The 24,137-nt window shown below is 42.3% G+C and overlaps 1 protein-coding gene across 2 annotated transcripts; it reads right to left on the bottom strand.

Moving 5' to 3' along the window:
* Positions 1-6,606: 6,606 nt before the first annotated feature.
* On the bottom strand, positions 6,607-18,670 carry PRXL2A (peroxiredoxin like 2A). Of its 2 annotated transcripts, none has more exons than XM_031602487.2 (6): positions 18,494-18,670; positions 12,934-13,113; positions 12,322-12,413; positions 8,592-8,732; positions 7,221-7,385; positions 6,607-7,088 (listed from the first exon to the last, which is right to left on the bottom strand). In XM_031602487.2, the coding sequence occupies exons 2-6, from the start codon at positions 13,109-13,111 to the stop codon at positions 6,978-6,980; spliced, it is 687 nt and encodes a 228-aa protein (XP_031458347.1). In that variant the 5' UTR covers positions 13,112-13,113; positions 18,494-18,670; the 3' UTR covers positions 6,607-6,977. The 2 variants fall into 2 exon arrangements, with proteins under 2 accessions (XP_031458347.1, XP_031458346.1); XM_031602486.2 differs by lacking the exon at positions 18,494-18,670 and adding an exon at positions 15,452-15,749.
* Positions 18,671-24,137: the final 5,467 nt, after the last annotated feature.

Genomic DNA, 24,137 nt, shown 5'->3' with positions numbered 1-24,137 from the left:
GTGGGGCGGTGAGTTCCGGCAGCCCCACCCCAGAGTGGGGAACGGCAGCTTCGCAGCGCGGATCAGCTGGCGGAAGCCCGTGCTTAGCTTGACTGCTGTTGTTATTGCTTTAGACGGGTTTTCTGGCTGAGATTACTGTGCTCACACCCTACAGGAGAACGGTTCGCTGGTGGCAGCTAACAGGGCAGGTAGCTGAGCAACCTCGCTTCCTCCAACATCCCTCAGACTTCCATAATGAGAATGAGCACGAAGCAATTCTGAAGTAACCACGAAGGCAAAACCTAAGCATTTCCTAGAAAACCCCAAGATGAAGGAAAAAATAAAGAAATAAAAATCTAAATTGAGCTTTGAGCCTCCCAGTATCCCAGGTGAGACCCTCAGGAGGTCTATATGAGTATTAAGTGTCTGCCTCGTGGTTTTCAACTTATGTTGGGAGCAAGTGGGAGCTCGCAGTTGAGGCAGTCACCCCCCTGCCTTCGTGTGCCTGTCCTCCAGTGCAGCCCTCTTTGGGCTTATCTCAGCTTTTCCTGCCCCGCCTGCGTTTTACATCCTGCCCTCCCAAATTATGAGAAAAAGGCACTTTTGGCCTCCGTATCGCTCCTGCACAGATGAAAAACGCTAAGGCCTGCTTTGTGAAAGGGCTTCAGGAAGTCAGCTGGATGTGAGGGAGGGCATGTGCTGAATAACAGCCGGAAAGCTGAGGACGGGGATGGGAAACAAAGGCTTTCCTCTGCAGCGGCTCTGTGTACCCCAGTTTCAAGCTTAGCTCCTGACTTCCACACACTTCTGCTGTTCTCTTCTTCGTGCTTTAAGATCACTTTTAGCACGAGGAAAGGTCTACGTCACCTTTGCTCTCTTCCTCAGCACCTCACGAACTAGAGAAATGCACTGATGTGCAGAAAGGTGAGGGAAAGGAGGATGGTTCAACTCCAGAGGCATTACTACAGCCCTTGTATTCTCTGCGCTTCTTTATGTGCTTCAGAGCCTGGAGTTTGGGACTGCCTTATTCCTCCAGATTAGCAGCAAGCACTCCACATGGAGATAGCAGCAATCCAGCTAAAGGATGAAAGGAAAATGTGTACAAATACACTGTTTAAGTTTGATGCTTCTCTCATGCGATGCTTTTAGGTCAAGGCCAAGAATTGGTACCATGCTGGAGTTAGTAAGGATAGGCACAGAGCTCCTATCATATAAAACCATCTGAAACGTGAGAGAACAGGCACACCAGTGAGTGCATCACAGTCACAGTGGGATTTCTTCTCATCCCCTACATGCAGTTATTCAAATAAATGTAAATATGAAGGTTTTATTCCTGACTTCAAAGCCCGAATTCTCACAAATGCAACAGATTGCATTTGTGAATGCCTTAGGTGCCAATACTGTGACTGCTGGCTTAAGCCAAAGGCAGGAAAGGCTGAATACTTGGAGAACCTTGGCTGGGCTAAGCTGTCCCGGTGCTCGGGTAGATCATGCTTCAGGGCTCCCATCCGGAGACACACCTATAGATCATTGCATGATAGTGGCTTAGGATTCTTAGGAAGCAGAATAAAATTGAAGTGACTGCTAAAGCTGAAAGAAGATGCTTGAAGAAGGATCGCTTGGATCTTAGGGAAGACCTAAGTGAGGAGGGGGAGATAGGAGAGGTCAGTAGATTATCACAGCTAGAAGAGATCCCTTCCTCATCTCAGAAGCTACTCCAGTCACCTTTTGCTGAGCACTGAGCTACATCTTTGGTAAAGTTCACAGCCAAGGCAGGATTCATTATTATGTTTATCACCTGGAACACAATGGGACAGAATGTGCAATAGTAACTGTTAAGGTTCAGCAGAGGGAGCAGCTTTAGGAACTAAGCACTGTGAACTGAAGAAGGGGATTCCTATCAGTAGAACAAGGATCACTTGCAATTTAAAATAGACTTTGCAAAATGGTCAGTGCTTGCAGTGTAATCAAATTAACCATATTGACTGTCAGCATGGAGATGGTTCAAACAATCTCTCTATGTGCAATTTATTAGCTTTTGACATTATGTCTGCTCTTTGTGCTTAGAAAATTAGGGTAAATATCTCATCCTTGGCAGACGTGCTAACTAAGCGCAAGAGAAAACTGATAGCCTTCTAAAAGACTTCAGCAGTAAGAGGGTGTAATAGCACTACAGGAATAAAAATAGAAAAACCTGATCTTTCACTTAACTTGTGCAGGCACGACCACGCATGATTTGCTAGCGCAGTTTCCCCTAGCCACTACAGAGCATATCTCACAATTAATGATTAATGCATTATGAGTAGCTGGTGGAAAATGGTAAGGCCAGAGCTATTCACCAATTCCATTGTATGCCAGCAGCTTTATCATGACCAGCTGCTTAATTTTTCAGTGGAATAAATTTCTATTTTTATAGGAAAGCTTCCGGGAGTGGGAGTTAAATTTGAAACTAACACATGATTTTGATAATCATGAGGTTAAGAGAGAGGAGCGTGGGGATCAGAATCTGCTGAGAGGCTTAAGGTGCTGGGAAATCAGCAGCTGGACCTAAAAAATTAGTTAAAACATTTTGGTGAAAACCTTTAGAAGGTTTCTGAGATCAGTTAAGGAAAAAAAAAAAAAAAGAAAAAAAAAAAAGGAATAAATTTGAGCGGTATTTTTTAGATATCACATATAATTAGAGTGGGTCAGACCAAACTGGTGATTTAACTTCATTCGTCATTTCGCCACGTTTCTCCATTTCCTCGGCTCCCTCTGCTGGTAGCAGCGAGTATCGCATCGCTTCTCCACCACTGCGATGCCCTTTGCACACCGGCGGTGTCGAGAATTAATATTGCTAAAACATGAAACATTGGTGAGGATTACAGCGAGCCTGTTAATAATTCATCCCTTCCGCACTCATTTAGAAACATTTATATGCCGCAGACTCTATCATTCAATATAGTATAGCTTTCCTTTATCATTTTAAAAAGCTTAAAGGTCCACACAAGGAAAAATATTGCAAAATAAATGTCTTTCCTCACGGTTTTCTTCTAGACTAATCGAGACGCTCTGTTTCTAGCGTCTTTGTTATGCAAATCTTTTACTGCAGAAAAAAAAAAAAAATCGGGTTTTTCTGCTGACCTTCACTTTGGCTATGGAAGCAGTGACATCCAGCGGCTAGGGAATCAAAAGAGCTTTTCTCATTCTTTTATTTCTGTCAGAGTGCATCTCGGAAAAAAATGGCAGGGATCCTTCGGCGTTCCATTCTGGTTGTGCATATTTGCAAATGGCACCAATTACAGGCAGTCTGACAGCTGTGGGAACGGATAAGACACACGGGGAAACAAAAATGCAGAACAGGAAACAAACAGAAAACACCCTATGAGGCAGATCATCATTCTCGTGGATTTAAAAGGACACCACAGGCAGGAAACACCATGGTATTTTTTAAAGTTTTACAAAGGCAGTTTTTAAAGTAAAAAGCACTTTGCTGTATTACACCTACACCCCCCCTGGCTTTACAGAATATTCCTTTTTAAAAAGGCTTTTTTTTTCCTAACCTTATTTCTGTACCAAACAAAAAACAAATGAATGGCAGGCTTTCAAAGAAACAAAGGAAAGGTAATTGAAAAGAAAATGCTACAGGGGAGTTTTATTGTTCAAATCCAGAATAAGAAAGTTTTCAATTATTAGTGTTCCCAGCATTAGAATTTCCATTGAGGAACCAAGTGTTCAGTTGTGATGTCGTATTTGGTGCACTGACAAAAGACTTACTGCATACTTGTGTTAAATGAAGAAAACATCAAAGCATTAAATATGAGTAAGGAACTGGGAGCAGAGGTAGCTGTTGATACAACAAAATCAACAACTATTAGAAATACCTTTTTTTAATGAACACTAATAGAAGGCATTCAGACCTTGACCAGTACCTGTCACTGGGAATTCACCTGCAATTGAATGGCTCCTGCCTTGATGTTTTCTGCCCCTTTAATTTCCTTGAGACTGCCCTTTTCATAGCCTAACTGCTCCTAGGCACCACATATCTTCCCTCCTTTCCATTTGTATTCTGTCAACGTGGACTTCAGAAAGAATGAAGCAACTCCAAAAAAATCCTGAGGCTGGCTTACTAAAAAACAGTTTAATTCCTAATTCTTCTCAACATTTTCAAACATCATTTGTACTTTTTGTATCTCCAAATTTACGTTGACCTCTGAAAGATGTGCTTAAAGAATTTTGACACAAGAGTAAATTTATATACCTTTCAAATGTAGAAGTACGCTGTTCCTCCGGCTGTTTACACAAACTGTTGCTGTTAATAGTGACAAAAGGCACATTCCCATATTTGGAGGTCTCACATGGTTACTGTACGCATGCCTTTGCTGATGGAGCATAGAGAACTTGCAGTCTCTGACAGTATTTTAATAATTATCTTCATCCTCTAAGGGACTTCATGGGTCTTTCTAACAACATTCCTCTGCTTAAGTGTATGCTTCATCATGTTATAGCATTAGAGATGTACGTACTTAACAGCCATTATCCTTTGGCTACATGTTCTAAATGTTAGACCTAGTGATTTCCTGACTTCATTTTCAGCCTTTTTGTTGGAATAACAGCAGGGCTGCAACACAGTGGCATTTATCTCATAACAGAGGACCTTCCGGAGTTTGACTCAAAGAACCATGGGCACACACTGCCAGAGAGGGTGAAATTCAACCACACATCCAACAAAACTTCAAGTACATGGCTTAGCGAGTTCTAAAGTACTTGACATTACATTTCTTGGAATTTATCTGCCTTCCAGCCCATACTCCAAGGACTGTGTACGTATTTCACATTTCACGTTTACGTAAAATGTGTAAACAGCCATTAGAACAAGGCCTGAAATCCACATCTCTCTGAGCTCAGTACTTTCTTGACTGTCTTTTTGCACTATCTGTCCCCTGCAAAAGGCAAAACCTTCCAGTTCCCACTGCAACGAAAGCACAACTCAAAACTTAGTAAGAGCTGTGATGCACAAGTCTGCTCCTGTTGTAAGTTCCTTCTAATGAGCAGCATCTTGCAAGGTAAGAAACAGTAGCTCTCTGCCATTTCTTCCATCATCTCTTTTGTGTTTCCTACCACCTGCATTCCAAATAACAACATGCCTGTTGAAAACAACTGTTATGCAAGCACTCACCTTAGGGGTACTCTTTCAGCAATAAAAAAAAAGAGGGCAAAAAGCCTTCAGACAATTCTTTACTTCTTGGGGCAAACTCTCTGGCTGCTCTGAATCCCATTGGAGCCCGTCTCCACTCTGTCATTTAGTGTCTCAACTTCTTGACACCATCACAAGCACCGGGTTCTGAAAATCTAAAAACTAAGAACCCCATATTAATGCTTTTTGCTTTTAACCTAAACACTTTTATACAACACCAGGACAGTTATTTTATTCAAGCACCTAAACTAACCAGGACAGTCAGTACAGCTGAGAACGTGTACATAAACATGTACCTAGATTTTGTGAAACAAATGTGGGAGAAGACACAGACCAATGTAGATTTTGTCCCCAAACCCTCAATGCTAGTGCTGTTTCAGGCAACAGTGAACAACAAACTATGAAGAGTGCATATTAGTTAGTTAAAATTAGGCCTATTTAGACACTTTAAGTCAGGATTTTACCCATAATGATGCAATTGCAGAACTTGCACAACTGATTTAACACAAACCAATACCAGTCCTCAGTGCTTGTGAAGTTCAGGCTTTTAGTTTTCATATAGTCATCACCAAGCATGACCATAGGTATGGCTAGGCAAAATAACAATATAACAAAGTAATACCAAAAATAACAATAACAGGCTTATTACCAAGAGCTACAAAGAATCCCTGCCCTCAGTATCAATGATGCAACAAAGTTTCAATAAATTTTAAGGTCAGAAAAGTAGAATGACAGGTAAGAATCGTATCCTGCCAGGACAAAACATTTATTGTTTAATTCCTTTGCTAACTCATTATGTTCCAGCCCACATTCTTTTCCCCCTCCCACAGTCATCTAATATATATGCCATCTAATTAAGGATATTCTGGAACGCTTGATGCAGCACATTTGGAAATGGAAACTATATAATCTGCTTTTTCATACTGTTACCCATTCTTTAGAATCATAAACACAAAAAGGAACTCGCTCTCATATCACGGTTATCTTCTGGAGTGAACATTAGATGTCTTCTATCTTCCTCACGGGCAATCACACAAAGAGCTGGAATTTTCAGAGCCTTTAATTACCAAGAAACTCACTTGGATAGATGTAGTAGTAATTCAAGATACAACAGAATGTCTTGAATGCAGAATCTCTGAATTATCTAGACTGACAGGATTTTATCAGGATTGACTAATCTAGACTGACAAGATTTAGGACCTGAGGGAATGGCATGAAGCTGCATCAGGGAAGGCTCAGGTTGCATATGAGGAAAAAGATCTTCACCAAGAGGATGGTCAGAAACTGCAACAGGCTCCCAGGCAAGTGATCAGGACACCAAACTGCTGGAGTTCAAGAAGCATTTAACTAATCCCCTCAAATGTAGGGTTTGAATTTTGGGTGGTTCTGTGTAGAGCCAGGAATTGGACTGGATGTGCTTATATGTTAAAGAAAAAAAAAGAGTGAAGACATTTCATCTACATAAAATTTTATTACCCTTCAACCTTAGGCTAATACTCAGTTTCTCCAGGTTTAGCAAGGTTTTGCTCCCCTAGGTAGACAGGCTTTCATCCGACTGTCTCTGACTGAAAACATCTAGGCTACGTCAGATTTTAGACCCAGCCTTTCATTAATACAGTCAGACACAACAGGTCAGCTGAAACTCTGACCACCTGAAAGACAGCAAAGCCACAAAAAATCTGGGACGGTTTTCATCAGTTATTACATTTGAAAGAGAGCCTTTCCTCGTTACTGATCACTAAATAGTTGAGAAGCAATTAAATTGCACATTCAAGAAACAGATGTGTTCTACATTTCAAGCTGTGATCAGAAAAACGTGCAACTATTTTTCAGCTGATGAAGCCTGTGGCTTTATCTTCTCGGCAGCTTCAAGGACAGATGGAAGGCTGACTTTGTCACCAAATTCTTTCTCACGATGCTCCAATAGAACACCCTATATAAACACACACACACAAAAAAAAAAAAATCACAGACTAATCCCAGGCTCCTCAGAGGAGATGAGCTGATAAGCAATTTCAAAATGAGTAATTCCAAAGAAGAAACCTGCCAGCAGGTTTGCAGTTACCTGTCTTCCTGCTCCAATCACATATACTCCTCCCAGAGTGAACCCTTCTCCTTCCAGGTTACCACTATAACCACTTTTCCAAGCACGGAAGAAATTTTGCCAGACTCCAATGCGGAAGAAGCCTGACAGCATCATTTTTCGTTTGCGTGGGCCATAGAAGCTTCTCTGCAATTAAACAGAAAACAGCGAAGTGAAAAGGACTTTTCCTCCCAAATTAAATTCAGAAGATGTTACAACCCTGTATCCAAAAAGGAGTGTAAAAAAGAAAAGCTGAACAGGCAGAGCTGTAAAGAAATTGCACCTGAACTAATTTCTTACACGCTACATGACCATGTACTTCCACACAGCCAACTATGATTACTGCCACCCTTCATGTGTCTTTTGAACTATGATCCAGAGCTATTTAAGCACAATCTACATCGACATTGTTGAGAACAAAGAGTGCTTTATGATACATGCATTTTTTTCTCATTTTTGAACTATGGCAATAAAATTGCTGTTTAAAGTGCTAAAGCCCTAAAATTCCACCAACCATTTCTTTTAATCAATCTGTTTCCTTTAGACAGCCAGAATGGGGATGGTAAATAAAGGCATCATTTCATCAATTTTGAATATTAGGCATTCTTTTTCTTACAGAAGCCAAACGATTTCTAAATCTGTCCTCTGTATTAAGAAGTAAACAGGTCTGTAGTTTTACAGGACATTAGAATGGCAATACAGTATGTGCCTATGTAACTGAGCCAGGGGAAGTTTAGATTAGATATCAGGAGGAAGTTTTTCACCCAGATGGTGGTGAGGCACTGGAACAGGTTGCCCAAGGAGGCTGTGGATGCCCCATCCCTGCAGGCATTCAAGGCCAGGCTGGATGTGGCTCTGGGCAGCCTGGTCTGCTGGTTGGCGACCTGCACATAGCAGGGGGTTGGAACTGGATGATTGTTATGGTCCTTTTCAACCAAGGCCATTTTATGACATTGTATGATAACGGGACAAGCCATATCATAATTTGAGCTGCACGTGCTGAACTAATTGTCTTCTACCTTCAGACCTTGATTCACACATTATTAACAACAGCAAGTCACAAAGACAGCGGAAGAATGGAATTAATATGAACAGGCTGTATCTGTTAAAGAGGAGGGGAAAAATAATCCTCCAACAACATGTTATCAGTGCATAGCTACAGAGCAGTCTGTAAGCTGTGCAGGATGTAAAAAGAAAAGCAGAGCCAATTAACTTCTTGAACTACAATGCTTCTAAACCCTTTTTCATTCAGAATACTTTCTATCCATATCATACAAGCTCTTCAAAGAGGACATCCATAAGCTTGTTATTAAGAAAAAAAGAAAAAAGAAAATAACAATGTTTTCATTATACCTTTTCATCCAGAAAGATTTCTCCTTTGAAATAATGCTGAAAATCCTCAACTTCGGTCCCTATCTTCTCTTTTACAACAGCATAGAGAGGAACACCCAGCTTGGACAGCTGAGGTTTCAGAGAGGAAAGCTCAGAAGCCTCCTATGGAAAAAAAGAAGTACATTTCAGGCAGTAGATGGAAGTTAGAAAGCTTCACCTTGAATTTTAGAGCATCTGAAACATATAAATTCTAGCTTGAGGTGCAAAACGGAAACTCGTCTGTAAGTTAGATATTAAAGATCTTCTCGTAGGCCAGTCTTCATTAAGTTTAATGCAATTTTCTTAACTGAGCAGGAAAGAAAACTTTTGGAGCATTCACTAGAAAAACTAATAAAATCCTAGAGAAAACACAGCGTTAATTCGAAGTTACGTTTGCTTTGCTTGAGCCAGAGCTTCAACTACTTTTTAGGCATTTATAGAACAGTAAAAAGATCCTGCCTGCACATCACCAAGCTTTCCCAGGCCTAAATTTCACATCCTTTTTTTTCCCAAAAAGAAACATATCACAATGATGTCAGGCCTTGTGTGAAGCACTTGAGCACTCAATGCAGGAACATAATATAAAGTCTAGAGTAAGTAATGGAGTGAAAATGCACTCTCCTCCCTAGATTTCCCAGTGAAAAGGAACAAGTAATTTCTTCATATACTTCCAGTATCTCAGAAGCAATACTGCTTTTTTCTGGTGTATAAATACATATGGTATTGCCATTCATCTGCTTGCCTTTTTGCTCTGCTGAAGAAACCCCTGCTCCCACAGCTTGTACAAAGGTCTCCAAGGCTTCTCCAATAGAGATAATTCATTTTTATTGGACAAAAGTCCTCAAAAGAACTCCACACTTGTTTTAAAAAAAAAAAGGGGACATTTGCTTGAACACCCTCAGTCAGCTGAGTGCTATGCCTTAACTCAAAGGTTTGTGGGTGTGGGTTATTCAGAATTTAGGAAATGTAAGTACATAGATAGGGCAAACAGACAAAAGACATTAGAGAAAGATATCAGTAGTTGAAAGGGTAAGCACAGAACTGTAGTTCACTACTCTTGATCTTTTTCAGAGGAAATGAAAAGGATGAATCAATATCAAAAGGAAACAGTAAGTAGCAAAGCGTAAGCCTTCAAGGATCATTGCTTAGGCTTATCACACCTTTTTCTTTTCTGTTCATAAATATCTGCTAATTATTTCATGTTTTCCTTGCCTTAATGTTCCTCCTAAAAAAAAAAAAAAATGGGGTGGGTGGGAGAGGGGTGGCTAATGGCTATTTTATCTGGATTTTTTTTTTAATACTGTTCAAAACTTTCATAATCAAAAAAACAAGTTTGTGTTGGGATGCAACAGTCTACGTGTCTGAGAAATGATGTTCCAGTCTAGAGCAATAGGCTCCTCTATAACATAAATTCTGAGTCCAGGCACATACATGTTCCTTCTTGGCACTGTCAGCAAGAACAAAGTTTGAGTTCCTTCCCAAAGTATAAGATAGCAGAAACCAACTTGTGATAAAGGATGTCTTAGCAATAAGGATCAATATATCAGCTTAAAGACCAATGTATTAGTTGATTAAAAGGAATCAATGTGTGCTAGTTCTAAAACTTTCTAATCTAGCTTTTCTTGGTACGTGGACAGCTTGTTTTTCTCAGTGATCCTGTTTCAAAGAAGTACTTCAGAATAAGACTACTTGATGTTGCCCAAAGAGGCTGTGGATCCCTGGAGGCATTCAGTGCCAATCTGGACGTGGCTCTGGGCAGCCTGGTCTGCTGGTTGGTGACCCTGCACATAGCAGGGAGGTTCAAACTAGATGATCATTGTGGTCCTTTTCAACCCAGGCCATTCTATGATTCTGTGATTTATCTTTGCACCAACCAGGTTCAAAAACCTTATTTCTTGAGTTCCACATAAATTATTTTGTGTTGTAGTGTACCAAGACAGCAAGTTGCTCATTTATGGCATAAAAAAATAATGGAAATTTGCCAAATTGTGGAAGAACAGCTACAGGTCAGCCAAGACACTGCGATAAAACTGAAGGAAAAATAAAGGAGTAAAAAGGTGGTCTTATGGCCACCTTAAATACAACTGTGCATGGCCCAGAGGGATATTCATATATATATATATATAACATATACATATATTAATGATTCTTGGAAAAGAATGAATATGCATACTGATATACCACATAGGCATGCATTAAGTGTTTAAATGTAGACCCTGAACTCTGAGAAGGTGCACTTGACTTACTGAGTCACCTGGTACGTGGTGTGAGGAGCAAAGTAATGTCAGCTTTCTAACATCACATTGGAGTTAGAGAGTTTTCTTCCTGGATTTCAGATGATAACAACTGCATTTTGTCTCTTGCAAAAAAAAAAAATTGAACATCTACAGCTCACAGAGGAACAGTTTTGGCAAGTCACCTGTACTGAACCATCTCACCAGCCTGACGTTGGTGACAGTGGGAAAAGCAGCTGCTTTCGTACTACATGGAAACTTCAACTGACAAAAACAAAGCAATTATTCTTAGGAGAAATTCACAAAAATGCTTTGGGTAAAAAGCAACCCCAAATAAATTCAATTTAGAGAATTTAAAATGTGTTTGAATGAATTTTGCATTTAAAATACAAAATAATTCTTTGCTATATTTAGCTGAACAACGCAGTGACTGCCTCCGTTAATAATTCTGAAACAAAAGCAAGAATTAGAAAATTTAAATCTTTCCTTCCCAAATTTTTCCTTAAAGAAAAAAAAAAGAAAACAATTATTTAAATTCTACAAAGTGGGTTCTTTACTACTACTTAGGAAGATAGCTATAAAAAACCATTACTCAATTCCAGTCTGACTGTATCGAAACATGCACGTTGCCTTCTGTCTACATGACACATGTTCAGTGGAGAAAGTAATTGAATACCTTCCATAAGTCCTATACATATTTAAGCAGATATTACGGCTGGGAGAAGATACCTTAATTAAGTGGTTATTAATAGCTATTTTTCCTTATTAATATGAGAAAAATAATGGCCAAGGTGCACATTACAACTGTTTCCAGGCACATTTTACATTCAAATTGCATTCTGAGTATCACTTTCCACCTCCACCCAAGAAGCCTAAAGCCAGCTTAAGGATCAAATCTTGTTTCTCAACTGTTATGAATAGTACCAGTCTACATAGACTGCTGGTGAGGAAACAGGGAGTTTTCATAACACATTCTCCTTATCTTCACAATCCTTGCCTTCTTGCCTTCCATTCAGCATCCAGAATAGCGAGGGAATCCCCTCCACATGACCTGCTTTTTTGCAGGTGACTTTATCTGATAGATTTCTGCTAGTCTAATCTTTGGTTGCTTTTGACCAGAGTACCTGGCTCGTATTCCATACATCCAAAATAAATCTCTATGACTAGCTCCTAAGATTCATTAATAACTGAGTTTTGGGTAGTCTCCATTTCTAATTACTGTCTGCTAGATCTCTGGCAAATGTAAAAATAAAGCATTAATCGCCTTCAGAAGGAAAATACTCAAGACTCAATCTATACAAACGTGTTGCAAAGAAAACTAAAACTAATACACTATTATCCAGTAACCAGTTTGTGCCAGGATAGTATCTTTCAGATGTGTATGATAACTATCCTGTTCACCTCTTCCCTTGATTCAAAGGGAATCCATACAAGTAGAGCTTAACTCATCCTAATTAGCCCCCAGGTTCAACAAGTACCTCTCTGCACAAAAATCATCCAGGTCTTCGCACAGCCATGATCACCGCACCATTCTTCTTCCATAGTTCACCTGCCTTGAATGTTCTTGGTTCTACAAGAAAATACGGGAAAAACAGCATGAACAATAATGTCAACCACCCTTATTTACAATGATTAATCCTCGAAGGAGCAACTCGAAGCACTGCAGAGAATTCAACATTCAAATACAATTCTAATTCTACAATTCAGAGAAGTTTTCCATGTGTATAACAGAGCATCACTTGCTTTATTGATTTTTTCAGCGTGTGTCTTCACAAACACTGAAAATTATACACATGAACTGTGTTTTAATTTGAAATGGACCTTCTAGAAATACAGGTTGTAGTTGGTTCTCCTTCACCAGAATCATCTGCTATCAAGGACACTCAACTATTTCCTATAACTAGGAAAGACTAAGCGAAACTCTTTAGACACCTCACGTGGATGCAATCTTGTATCCTTTACAGATAATCTCTGATTAAAGAAAATTAAACCTTCCATGCACATTTCACTGTTCTTTCCAGCCTTGGTCATATAGAGGTTCTTTCTTCAGACCAAGTATCAAAGGACAGCTCAAACACCCAGAATCTTACCTGATCCCAAAGTTTTTAGCTCTATCCCCTCCAAAAATTCTAGCGTTGCTTTTTCTGCCTTGGATAAAAATAAGTCAGTGTTGGCAAGCACAATCCCTGTTATGGCTGCACCGATGGCTCCGAGTCCAACCGACCACATGGTCATAGTGAAGATCCCAAAGTCAGGTAAGAAGGACATTTCTGGAAAGAAAAAGAAACATCAGCTCTAATACTGAATAGCAATAATGCCAGACAAGAAGGAACTGGTGACCTTTCTTGTTCCCTACAGTTCAGTGTATGAACCAAAGCAGGCACAGAGCCAACATCAGAGCTCAGCAGTATTTCCTACAGAAAGAAATATTTAGACTCGCAACCCATTTCATTAGGTACAAAATAACTGACATTACAAACGTGCCCTGGACAGCACCTTCTATATGCTGACCAACTTCCACTCTTACAAACGCAGATCGCATCAGGAACAACTTAATTTCACACCCATTGATCAGAACAGATAACAAAGCAATGGAAGCCATGAGATATGCTGGTTCACATCTTAAAAGCACTAACTGCTCATTGTTATCAGCAACTCTGGTTTCATGGCAGTTTTATTAACCAGCAGCTCCCTGCTGAAGACTCCAATACCCAATCCTGACCTTTGCATAGGTTTCACAAGACTGGGAAGGGCTGACAGCCTCCTTCCAGAGAGGGTAGAGGAAAGCAAGTTTAGCCTGGAACAAAACTCAAGATCCAGCTGCGAGCAAGAACTGGTACAAAAGTCATTGAGTTTTAACAGGGTAAAAAGTCACTGCTCGTTTACATCACAACAGTTAGGTGTTACAAAGGGCTGTAGATCTCATAAGTCACTCAACTTTAGTTTTGCACAGTATAGAGAATCAAATACTTTCTGCAAGACCAAAGGCCATCTGCAAGACCCCATTCCCTGACATGCACTTTGGGAGACTATTGCTGCCTGTATATACCGTTTTGTACAGAAGAGAATTTTTTTCCCCTGTAAACAAAGGAAAAAACGTCACTGTTTTGAACTGTGACTGGCAACAGACCAGAAATACACACCATGTTTCTCTCCACTGCTAACTGCTGCTAGAATTCGGAAAGTATAAAGTAGGCTTCACTTTTTGTGTCAGACACATTGCCCAGAATTTTCCAGGAGAAAATCTCCATTTTCATCCTTAAAACTAGTTCCAGAATGTCTCTGACAACCAAATACAATGAACTGCCTGCCTACCTACAGAAATAGCTAGAAGTATACTGAAAAAAGAGGGTGTTTTTTTCCTTGTAGCACCATATAATGCCATACTTGGTGCTGAGGAAGACAGGAGCACAGTACCTCGAAACATGAAAATCCCAGAGCCTGAGATAGGGGGGGATTTCGGATGACGAGCCTGAGCAGGAAACAAGGGCAGTTTACACAAACACAGTGCAGATAAGAGAACCTAATTTCATGGCTTGTTTGTAACACAAGGAAACTTTCCTTGCCCTTATCTGCTTTGTCTACATACTTCTTCAAGAGCTTGTAAGTACAGTTTTTGATTTGTGCCTCTAACTCGTATCAGAGACCATCCTGACCTCAGCTTTTAGAACAACCAAAATGTAATTCAAAAAGTGTGCTGCCCTGATGCTAAAATCTGTGTGGCACACCAAAAGGCCGTAGCCCCATTCCCTCCCAGACTGTCAGGATCCAGATATTCTTTCCCATCTTGTCTGGTGGAGATGTTCTTCTCATAATTCTTAGTTACAAGAAGGGGGTGGCAATAAAACCAAGCTGTGTTTCCTTGTGTATTTCATTTGTGTACAGAAGTGCTGCCAAGTTTGTGACAACTACTAAACAAGCAACTTCCCGCTTAGCTTTTTCTTTTTACGAGCATTATCGTTAGTGCTGCCACCATTAGCATCGCTGAGAGCCAGCTTCCCTCCATTATTTCACATCCACCCAGCTGTAGTCTCAATACAGAGATCAGTATCTTAGCCAACACACCTCTACAGTCTAATTGGGCTCCTCGGGCTCCGCTAACTGAACAAAAAGCTCATCCAGATGTGTGATCCTAATTGAACAAGCAGGGAGATGGAATCACGGAATCACAGAATGGCCCGGGTTGGAAAGGACCTCAAGGATCATGAAGCCCCAACCCCCTGCCACATGCAGAGCCACCAACCTCCACATTTAATACCAGACAAGGCTGCCCAGGGCCACATCCAACCTGGCCTTGAACAGCTCCAGGAATGGGGCATCGATAGCCTCTCTGGGCAGCTGTTCCAGCACCTCACCACTCTCACAGCAAACAAACAGCAGAATGAAGTGCCTAATTCTGCCAACTGTCCGTCAGCCAATTCAGTTTCCCCAGCATACAGTACATAAGCCACCTCGGCACGCACTGCACCGACTTTCCTCCCCTACCAAGCAACACCGCAACCCTCCACCACCCCAAAAGCGCTGCCCCTCCATCAGAGCCTCCGCGACCGCCCCCAGCCAGCAGGCAGGACGGGGCACCCCGAACGGCTCCAAAAGGAGCGCACTCACCCCAAGCAGCCCGCAGAGCCCCGGGCAGCAGCGGGCGGCGGAGCGGAGCGCACCGAGGGACGGGCGGGCAGCGTCAGGGTCAGCCTCGCAGCTTCTCCTCCTGAGCTATGCGCTCCGCGACAGCCCGACAGCGGTTACGCCAGAGCTGCTGTCCAATCCCCGCCGAGCCGGGCTTAACGCTTCGATGGCTCCGCGCTCGTGAAGCTGAAAACGCAGCTTGGAGCCGAGCTGAAGTTTGTTGGTTTGTTTTTAGAGCCGCGCATTATCACTGCGAGCGTCTTCCTTCCGTATTCAGCCCTTTTTATTTCTAACAGCCCTCCTCCGCGCGTCCGGAAAACATCAACAGCCCTGGCAACAACGGAGGAAACGTCAGGCTGTTAAAAAACGCCACCAGCCGCAGTGCTGAAGAGCCTCCTTTTCTCCAGAATTATCAGAGCTCTCGGCTCTGCAAACATCTCCAGTCCTCAAAGCCTCCACAAGTGATGAAGCACTTCTCTTTGCAGAGAAGAGAAGCCAAATAAAAAACAAAAACAAAAGACATTTTTTTTGTGTGTGGTTTTGTGGTGGCCATCAGAGATTCCCAAGGTAAGAGCGAGTTGTTTTCTGGTCTGTCAGTACTTAGCTAACCCAAATTTAAACAAGCCAAGTCTCAGCCCTGCTGTAAGAGTCGGTTGATGGTCTTCACCTTGTGTCAAGAAGACCAATTGAAACACGGTTCTTTAGAAGTCTCATTTCCCCGCCACCCACAAATGGAGAAAAAATTGTCATTAAGAGGATAGCTATCCTTAAACATTTATTTTAGCAGCATAAACACGACCCGCTGCAGCTGTGTCAAAAAACACTGGAAAACATTTGTGTATTCCTGTTGTCAGAGTCATGGCAGCACACAGATCTACTTGCATGCTTTTCCTAAGAACAAGCATAAGTGGAAACGCTCAGCCAGCACTGCCAGAAGGCAGAACTGCGCTGCCACATATCCTCTGATCTCTGAAAGGGTAGATTACAGCAGGACAAAGGGAAATGGTTTTAAGTTGAAGGAGGGGAGATTTAAGTTGGACGTCAGGGGGAAGTTCTTTCCTATGAGAGTGGTGAGGTGCTGGAACAGCTGCCCAGAGAGGCTGTGGATGCCCCGTCCATCCCTGGAGGTGTTCAAGGCCAGGTTGGATGGGGCCCTGGGCAGCCTGGGCTGGTATTAAATGTGGAGGTTGGTGGCCCTGCCTGTGGCGGGTGGTTGGAGCTTCATGATCCTTGAGGTCCCTTCCAACCAAGGCCATCCTGTGATTCTGTGATCAGAAACTGTTCTCACAAGTTGCTTCTGACCACTGCTTCTTCATCCCTTCTCTTCCCTCCCATGCTGAGCCTAATCGTCTTTCAGAGCTTTGTCACAACTTGCACATCCCAAACACAGGTTTGAGCTGATTACTTTTTTACGAGACATACCACCAGAAATGAGTCACCAGATTACAAATATCTTTGTAATTAGCTCCTTTTAAAGAACATTTACAACTCCCAATAACCCAGTGACATGCTCATCAGAATTTGATGAGCTTTTAAATACCTTTAGGGATTGCAAAATATAACGACCTATCCAACTCCAAAATCAGCCTTTAAGCAGGGGTTGAACCAGCAGTCCCTGCCAACCCGCATTGTCCTTTAAATGCCAAAATCAACATACACAGCACCCTCCTAACATTCTAAAGGCATGAATTTAGTTGGTTTTTTTTTTTTTATAACCTTAATGATTCTTTTTCTTTCTTTCATTGCAAAGATCCTGTTACAAATCACTCCCTGTGTCAAAAGCAGCAGCCATCTTTCCATGCTTCTTCCCAACCTGCACGTTTCACTGCTCTGCTCAACTGGGTTGGATTGGAAGAGAAAGTTGCTGTGTCAAGCACGGGAACCATACTCTTTCCTTGGAAAGGAAGACTATTGTTAAACCATAATCTGTAATCTGCAATCTCCATTTGGAGAATGTTTTCAAGGCATGCCACAATCTCATCTACTCTGTCCTTTTGAGCAGCTCTTACACTTGGAAAATCTTCCAATTTTCTAACTTCTGTGTGATATTCAGAAGGAATGGGCTGCTCGATACCGTGCCCGGGAGAACTCAAATCTCTGCTAAACCAGCATGCAGAGATGCTGCACAGTTGGGATGAAGCACTGAAGCACAGAACTGCAAGAAGTGCTTATGTGTAGATACTATAGACTGAGCTCACAGCTGGGTCTACTGGGGTCCACAGCCGAAAAGCTGAGCAGCGTAGTGGTCTGCAAAGGAGGAAGTAGGGAAACACCAACAGATCTGCTACGGGGCCAACCCTTGCTCAGCAAAGCCTGGCAAACACAGAACTGCAGGCCTGGCAAATGGCAGCAATTTCCTCCTGCAGGAACAGCACAATCAAGCTCAAAATAAGACATATTTCCCCCCATACTTTTGCTTTCCTTTCAGCTCCTAACATCATGCTGTTCCAACAGCAGAATAATTCACTACTAAAAGCAGAAGTACAGGACAATCAACACAACTTTCTATTCCACCCAGCAGGGCAGCAGCAGCACCAAGCATCAACCAAGCAGCAGCACAAGGCTCTGGGCACACCCCCATTCAGAACCCAGTGCCTGCTTCTGCCTCCGGCTAGAAAGAGGCCAGCAGGGCTCGAAGCAGACCGAAGGGGTTTCCGAGGCTTTGCAGCCCGAGCGCACCAGGCACCGCACCGAGGCGCTGGGAACAGAGCTAAGAACGAAACACAGGATCTCTTTGTCTTTCACTGCGCCTACTCACTCTCGGTCTAAACGACGCAACAAAACGGGGAGCAGCCCAAACATCAAACCGCAAGGACGGGCAAATCAGCCCCGCGGGCGCAACCTCCCGTTCCCTCACCCTCCCGGGGGGGCAGCGCAAGGTCAGAAGGCCGCGGCGGCGCCTCCCGGCGGAGCTGACGGCCGGCACAATCCCACGCTGCCCGCCGCTCGGAGCGGCCCCGCAGCCATCGCCGGACGCCCGCACCGCCGCCCCGGCCCCCCGGCAGCCCCCAGCCCCGCACTCACACGGCCGCCGCCGCTCCGTGCCGCCGCTTGGCACCGCCCCCGGCCGCCCTCTGGCCACGTGCTGCGGGATTCGCCCGCCTCAGGCCGCTAGCGAAAGCTTGGAGAGCTCCGGCTCCATCCTTAATCCCTTCTTGTCCTCGTTAGGGTTTTATTAGCTTCTGACGAACCAGAGGGAAAGCCCCAAATACGTACTGTTTAAATATGTTTAAGGCAGGAAAAAAAAAAAAAAAAAACCACCAAAAAACACACGAGCAAAGTCCAAGAATGCAGTGACCTTATCATTCAAGCATTTGATTAACGGGGCACTTAAAATGCTTACAGATACATCGCATTCAAGAACATACTTGCCCAGATCAGCCCGCCAATAACGTGTCACAACATCAGCTAATGAGCAAGCTGTTCCTCTATTGCTCGTGGTCATTGGGCAGCGCTCCAGTCAGCTGCCTATCTCCTCAGGGCTCCAGCACTGGCAGCCATATACCAAGAAATAAAGAGGAAAGGCATGAGGCCCCACATCATACTGTGTCTGAAGGGTACTGCGCTGTGCTGCCTGCGTGCAAGGCAGCCCTGGACATCACAGAATAACAGAACTGCTTGGGTTGGAAGGGACCGCAGGTATCAGCAAGCTCCAACCCCCGCTGTAGGCAGGGCCACCAACCCCCACATCTAACAGCAGACCAGGCCGCTCAGGGCCTCATCCAACCTGGCCTTGAACACCTCCAGGGATGGACAGGGCATCCACAACATCTCTGGGAAGCTGTTCCAGCACCTCACCATCCAACCATCCCGCAAGACAGAGCCCTTCTGCATCTCAGTCCTCAGGGAAGTCACTCAGATGTGGTCAATGGCAACTAAAAATAAGGAAAAGTCTAAGAAAAATTTGAGGCAGGAACAGCACTACTGATTTCTTGAAGGAGCTGGGGAATCCGGAGGACTGTTGGGTTTGGAGCTGCATCATTTCTTTGGAAATGCAAGGAATTCATGAGAGCAAATAAGCTCTCCACTTTGGCTCCTGAACCAGCTGAGGTAGGTGCTCTGCCATCCCCAAACACAATACACTGATATGGCTTTCTCACTGTTTGTGAAATACAATCAATACCAGAATTCATGCATTTCTGCTGTTGTGCCAGAGTGGTCTTCAGGAAAACAGCATCATGTTAGAAATGCAATGGACAAACATAGAATCATAGTATGGCCTGGGTTGAAAAGGACCACAATGACCACCTGGTTTCAAGCCCCCTGCTATGTGCAGGATCACCAACCAGCAGACCAGGCTGCCCAGAGCCACATCCAGCCTGGCCTTGAATGCCTGCAGGGATGGGGCATCCACAGCCTCCTTGGGCAACCTTTGCCTCACCACCCTCTGTGTGAAAATCTTCCTCCTAATATCTAACCTAAACCTCACCTGTCTCAGTTTAGGACCCTTCCCTCTTGTCCTATCACTAACCACCCTTGTAACATGTTCAACTGTCATCCAATAATTAAAACCCTAACTTCTATAGATTGTCAACATTCCCTTCTTCCAATTTTTATGATTGAGGCTTCAGTTATCAACATTTAGCAATGGTAGAATTGCAGTTCCATTATTTTTGTCACCACACCAAACAAAAAATCCACCAATTCTTTCCTCAGTGATACTGCTGCACATTACACCTCTAACAGTCTGGCAGCTGGCCTCTATTTATGCCCCTCCAGATTCAAAGGTAGCCAGAGATCTCAAGGGAAAAGAGCTTTCACAAGACAAAAAAATATCCTATGTACTCTTTGCTCCAAGGAGGAATCCCTGACGAGCATCAAGCAAGAACAATGAGCAGTTAATCACAGCAGTGACCCCACCTTCATTTGTCCCTACTGAAATAAGAAAACACACAGAAAAATCCAAACCTGCACACTTGGAATTAATCCAGGAAAATCTTCCTGATTTATAAAGCAGTGAAAATGCTTGAATGCACGCACGCTTCTAATTAATGTAGAAGTGAAAGACAAATGGCATCATGAAAATGCTTCATCTAACAACCTCCTCCCAAGTCTCCAGACAATGCTTTCCATGAAAAGTTACCATGTTGTGTGAGAGGAATAACAGCAGCCATTCCTTGTCCTCGTTCGACTACTGCTGCCTTCATTACTTTAGAAAACATAGTGAGGTTTTGGCAGGAAAGCTGAATGGAAAGTTAACCCCCCTATTTTTCTGTTTTCCCCTCTGGATAAGGTCACATTACGAATGATCTGTATTGGTTTGGTTTCTCCATACAAACCTTATTTGCACATTGAAACAAGAGGATAATGAAATCTCTAATAAAAAATAACATTTTACAGAGCAACAGGTACCAACATTGTCTAGTACTGGGGTACTGAATGATGATTTTAAAAACCATGCTGAATTCTTCTCTTTCTACTTTCGTAATCAAGTAGCATAGCAGTTTCACAGAATCACGGGATCACAGAATGGCCCGTGTTGGAAGGGACCTCAAGGATCATGAAGCTCCAAACCCCCGCCACAGGCAGGGCCACCAACCTCCTCATTTAATACCAGACCAGGCTGCTCAGGGCCCCATCCAACCTGGCCTTGACCACCTCCAGAGATGGGGCATCCACAGCCTCTCTGGGCAGCTGTTCCAGCACCTCACCACTCTCATAGTAAAGAAACAGCAGAATGAAGAGGTTAATTCTGCCAACTGTCCACTGGCCAATTAAATTTCTCCATCATGCCAGTACATAAGCCACCTTGGCATGCACGGTATCAGTATCTATGCTAAAACATGACTGTAGCATTACGAAACATTCAATTTATGTACAGAATGACAGAGCTCTATGTTACTTCAGAAGTTAATTATTTGTTTCTTGTTGGATCATGCTTCTATAGATCAGCTTTAGACCAAGGGTGTTTTTAGACAAAGGGCTTACATAAAGATTGTCTTATATAGAAAAAATAGGGGATTTCAGAAGCAATATGGCAACATAGTGATAGGCTAGGGCAGTATCTAGGTCCCATGTCTGTAGAAGGATTTACAGGTTAATTAAGTCTGGACTAATGAAGATGCACACGTACGAAAGTACAGTTTGTAAAACTTTGAACTTTTCACCTCTGATGGCCTGTATATACAGATGCAGAATGACAAAGTTTGCAAATAGACCAGGCAAAAGTCATCTTGCTTGGAGGTTGTACAGTCTGGAAATAAAAACATTCATCTGTTTAGAGACAGACTGGACACAGACTTATCTTCAGTTAAAACAGGGTACAGTAGTCAGTGAATAAACCAAAAGACCTACTGGTCTTTTGAAATGTTTTACCCAGATGAGCAGTTCACAGTGAAAGATCAGGCAGAGATTGGTGCAACACTGTCCATCTGGTCAAGAACAGGAAGTAAGAATTAGTAAGTCTTAATGGATATACAGATACTCACACACATCTCATTTTGGCAATAGCTTAATAAACATTCTGAATCACAAAAAAGCCTATCAGTTATTGTCATACATTAGGTCCTTTGGAAAGAGCTGACGAGGTCATTAGTCCTCCTGTGTGTTCTTCAGTCTGGCATCTCGAAACCAGACAGGCTTTGCTTTGAGCCCCATTTTATATCACGTTTCTTCCTAAGCAAGTTTTCTTCAAGGCATCTGGCATTTTACCACCCATCCAGCTCAGCTCCCTCCGTTTTCTACTCATTTTCTACTGCTTTGGCTCCAGCTGGCTTTATGAGCACTAATATTCCCTAGGGGTGGCCTCCTAAACAAACATTAACCTGTGAAGCACAGGCTCAGAAGCAAGAGATACAGGAAGCAGATCCCACAAAAGCAGGCACTCATAGGAACAAATGGGAACATGCAATCAATCCATTAATTCTGACAAAAAGTAAAGTACACAGTTGAAAGTCAAATACAATAATAAGGAATTATGGAATTTATGACTGAGAAAAAAGTAACACATCATGTCAAGAAATGCCAGTAAAGTTCACCTAGTAAGGAAAAAATGTTCAAACTAAAGCATTACAGAACATGTGAAGATACTGTGAAACACACAATTTCAGTACTAGCTAAACAACTGCCTCAGTGAAGACCTTTTCCTATACTACCAATAGGATGATCTACTGCTCAGAGAAAATAATATCTGTGACCTTAGAATGTATTTTTTATATCAGTTAGTATCATTAAAATAAAACTGATTCTAAATGGCCTATAGTTTTTATTTGTGTTGCTTACTGAAGCACTGTACTGTTTTTTCTGTTCTATTTTTTAATGTTTTCTCCCATTAGGTAGGACATTAAGGTCAATTAAAAAGAGTTACTATTAACAATTTATCAAGCCACAAGAACAATGATCAAGCTTCAGTCCTATAGACAAAATCAAGTTCTTGAGCATCCCAAAACACCCATGTTGATATAGTGAAAGAAGCAGTAACTCCATACTTCTTAGAGATCAAGATACTGGGAAAAACAGCCATTTCACACCATCCAGGTTAACTGCCCACAACTACTACTTAGCTTCTATTAATATCTCAGCACTCAAAGTGTTTCTAGGTTATTTCTCTTTTAAGTTGTTGGGGCAGAACTGACAGGTTTAATTCCTTGCTATAGACCTCAGTAGTAACTCAACATACTGCAAGTTGTTGAGTCCACACAAGTCATTAGTAAGGATAAGGCTGGTTGTATTGCTAATACAAGTGTCCTACATTGACTGATTATTGGGGCCATCTGTCTAAAGACAAATAATCAATCTCATCAAGTAGGTTCCATATAGCTAGCAATACTGGTATAACTTTTTTTTAATATATATATGCATTTAAATTCAGAGGTGGTCAATTTGTAAAGCTTAAAATAATCTGTTGATTTAACGGTTCAGTTGTTACCGAAAATCAATTGTTCAAGCACTAAGGAAGAGAATGGGGCTTTCTCTAACAAATTTATGCTAAGAGCAGCACTTAGTTTGTAAAATTACAGAGAAAAAATCCATGATCTCTTCTGCTAAAGAACTGGGTTAGAAAAACAAACATCACCACTATGAAAAGCATCTGGGTCATTCTGACAAAACTTGGCTAGACATCAAATACACATCCCAGAAAACTGCTCTTGGTAAGGTGGTAATTAGTAGTTGGGCACAGTAAACTTCTCATGCAGAAGAGGTACAGCCACATACTAACTGCAGCCTTCGAGTTAAGCTCCTAATCCTCTTATTACACAGAACTACTTGCACATGCAACTTCCTTCTGCTAAAGTAAAACAAGTATATTTTACTATCACACTGAGTTTCAACACCACATACCTATAGCTTGTGTTAGCACTTACTCTTGGGCTCTGTGCAACACATCAACCTAGACAGAGCCATCTGTTTCTAATGTATGATTTCCATTTTAAGAACTTAATCTTTAAGCAGTAGTGCTCATCTTTGGAATATGTACCGTGTCCATATTGACATCTATCTGGAGTCTTCTTCAATTTGGTAACTTTCATCCCCCACACTCTGCACTGCTGAGACTTCAGCTGGAATACTGCATGTATGTGGATTCCTCAGTAAAGGAGAGACACGGATCTGTTGGAGCATATCTAGAGGAAGGTTACAAAATTGATCATAAGAATGGAGCACCTTCCTTCCCTACAAGGACAGGCTGAGAGAATTAAGGCTGTTCAGCCTGGAGAAGGCTCCAGAAGAC

Source organism: Phasianus colchicus, chromosome 8 (assembly GCF_987193195.1).
Source record: "Phasianus colchicus chromosome 8, bPhaCol1.hap1.1, whole genome shotgun sequence".
NCBI classification, from domain to species: Eukaryota; Metazoa; Chordata; class Aves; order Galliformes; family Phasianidae; genus Phasianus; species Phasianus colchicus.
The sequence above is the reverse complement of the archived record's forward strand: the minus strand, read 5'-3'. Positions and strand labels throughout refer to the sequence as shown.